The following is a 2,575-nucleotide window of genomic DNA, read 5'->3' as shown; positions in this document are numbered from 1 at the left end:
TCCCAAGGGTTTGTTCTCCATCCCAAGGGTTTGTTCCCAAGGGTTTGTTCTCCATCCCAAGGGTTTGTTCTCCATTCCCAAGGGTTTGTTCCCAAGAGTTTGTTCTCCATCCCAAACCTTTTTCCTCCATCCCAAGACTTCTCCATCCCCAAGGATTTCTCCCTCCATCCCGATCCCTCCGTGTCCCCCCCCTCCAGGGACGCCGAGGCCGCGGCCGCCCGGGAAGCCCTGGATATCCGGGATTCCTCCGGAGACGCGGAATACTGGGAAGCGCTGGCCCACGTCATCCCGGAGCCCAAGCTGAAACTTTGGGATGCTCTGGATGCGGCGCTTCTGGAATACCAGTGAGTTCCCGGCGGGATGGGGGCGGGATGGGGAACATTCCAGAGGGGCGTTTCCCGACATTCCCGGCGTCCCTTCCCAGCCGTGTCCTGAGCCGGAGATCCGAGCTCCTCTCCCAGGCCACGCTCCTGCAGCAGCAGAACTCGGAGCTGGGAATGCTCCTGGAGGAATATCTGCGTTCCAAAGCCAGCGGCTGAGCCGGGAATTCCGGCCCCTTTCCGGCCGTCTCCTGCGGGGAGCGGATCCAAACGTGTCCCGAGGAATCGCTGGGAATGGGCGGGGCCGGGCGGGGATTTGCTGAGTCTGGATCTGATCTGGATTTGGATCTGGATCTGAGTTTGGATCTAGATCTGGATCTGAATCGGGATCTGGACCTGGATCTAGATCTGGATCTAAACCTGGATCTGGATTTGGATTTGTATCAGGATTTGGATTTGGAGCTGGACCTGGAGCTGGATCTGGATTTGAATCCGGATCTGGGTTTGGATCTGGACTTGGATCTGGATCTGGGTTTGGATCTGGATTTGGATCTGGATCTGGATTTCCATCTGGATCTGGACCTGGATTTTATTCTGGATCTGGATCTGGATCTGGATCTGGATCTGGATTTGGTTCTGGACCTGGATCGGGATCTGAACCTGAACCTGGATCTGGATCTGGATCTGGATCTGGATCTGGACCTGGATTTGGATCTGAATCTGGACCTGGATCTGGGTTTGGATCTGAATCTGGATCTGGACCTGGATCTGGATTTGGATCTGGGTTTGAATCTGAATATGGATTTTTATCTGGATTTGGATTTGGATCTAGATCTGGGTCTGGGTCTGGACCTGGATCTGGACCTGGATTTGGATCTTGATCTGGATGTGGACCTGGACTTGGATCTGGATCTGAATCTAGACCTGGATCTGGATCTGAACCTGGATTTGGTTCTGGATCTAAACCTGGATCTGGACTTGGATCTGGACCTGAATCTGGACCTGGTTCTGGATCTGGACCTGGATCTGAGCCAGGGATTCCCAGCTCAGGGATCAATAAAACCCTTCCCAATAAAACTCTTCCCAAAGTTCTGGGGGTGTGGCCCGGGAGGAGCCTTGGAGGATTTGTCCCCCAAATCCAAGGGAACCCTGGAACTGGGGGAAGGAATTTCCCCTTGGGATCTGTGTCATGGGATCATGGAATGGTTTGGGTGGGAAGGGACCTTAAGGGTCGTCCTGTTCCATGGACAGGGACCCTTCCCACTATCCCAGGGAATCCAGCCCGGCCTTGGACACTCCCAGGGATCCAGGGGCAGCCACAGCTTCTCTGGGAATTCCAGCCCAGCCCCTCCCCACCCTCCCAGCCAGGAATCCCTTCCCAATCTCCCCCCCAGATCTCCCCTTTCCCACTGGGATCCATTCCCTGGGGCCTGTCATTCCCGGCCCTGGTTGTCTCCATGGATCCCTCTCTGCCCTTGGAAAACTCTTCCCAACTTCCCACCCCCACCCCCTCCCCGATTGGATCCCCCAGAGCTCCCAACCCGGGGCTGCAAAATTCCCTCTCCCCATCCCCAGATATCCTCCTGAACCCTTTTCCCGGCTCTTCCCAACCTCAGGAATGACTCTGGAATTCCTTCTTCGCTCCCGTCCCTCTCGACGTTCCACAAAAAACCGCCTCTTAATTAGGATTTGGATTTATTTTCCAAGTTTTCCGCCTCATTTTTACAGTATTTTACAGCTCGGAGAGGGGGGGGGATCCCAAACCCATCCCACCGGGATTCGGGAGCCGATCCCGCTCCCCGCGCGCATCCAAGGGCTCCAATCCCTAATTCCCGCCCTCTCCCCGCCCCTAAATCCCGGGAATACGAGGAGCGATCATTCTCCCGAGGGAAGCGGCGCGAAAGCTCCGGGAATGACGGGGAGTGGGGGGGGGTGGAGGAAAAAAAAATCCCGAATTCCTTTGGGATTTTCCCGCGGGACGCTGAAGCACCGGGGGGGGTGGGGGGGTGGAATTCCCGGCGGGAATTTTTCCCGCTTCACTGCCCCTTCTTGGCGGCGCTTTTCCCGAGGGTGTTCCTGAAGAGCGTCACCAGCGGGGTCCTGCCCTTCTCCGAGCCCATGAACCCCCCGTAGCGTTTGTCCAGCGGCGACTCCCAGCGGGATTTCCCCTCTTCCCGCTTTTCCTCCCCCCCCTCCCCGAGCTGCCGGCGGAATTCCAGCGGGTATTCCCGCGCCTCCTCCTCCTCCTCCTCCTC

The 2,575-nt window shown here is 57.0% G+C and overlaps 1 protein-coding gene across 1 annotated transcript in view; it reads left to right on the top strand.

Moving 5' to 3' along the window:
* Window positions 1-614, top strand: part of DRC1 (dynein regulatory complex subunit 1) — a 36,381-nt gene extending 35,767 nt beyond the window's left edge. Inside the window, exons 8-9 of the mRNA XM_017839786.1 lie at window positions 198-344; window positions 425-614. Of these exons, the coding sequence (XP_017695275.1) occupies window positions 198-344; window positions 425-539 (262 nt within the window). The 3' untranslated portion in view covers window positions 540-614. The remainder of the gene's footprint in view (window positions 1-197; window positions 345-424) is intronic.
* Window positions 615-2,575: the final 1,961 nt, after the last annotated feature.

This window comes from Lepidothrix coronata, unplaced genomic scaffold (genome assembly GCF_001604755.1).
Source record: "Lepidothrix coronata isolate B3197 unplaced genomic scaffold, Lepidothrix_coronata-1.0 Scaffold477, whole genome shotgun sequence".
NCBI classification, from domain to species: domain Eukaryota; kingdom Metazoa; phylum Chordata; class Aves; order Passeriformes; family Pipridae; genus Lepidothrix; species Lepidothrix coronata.
Note: the sequence above shows the minus strand (reverse complement) of the source record. Positions and strands in the feature narration are given on the sequence as shown.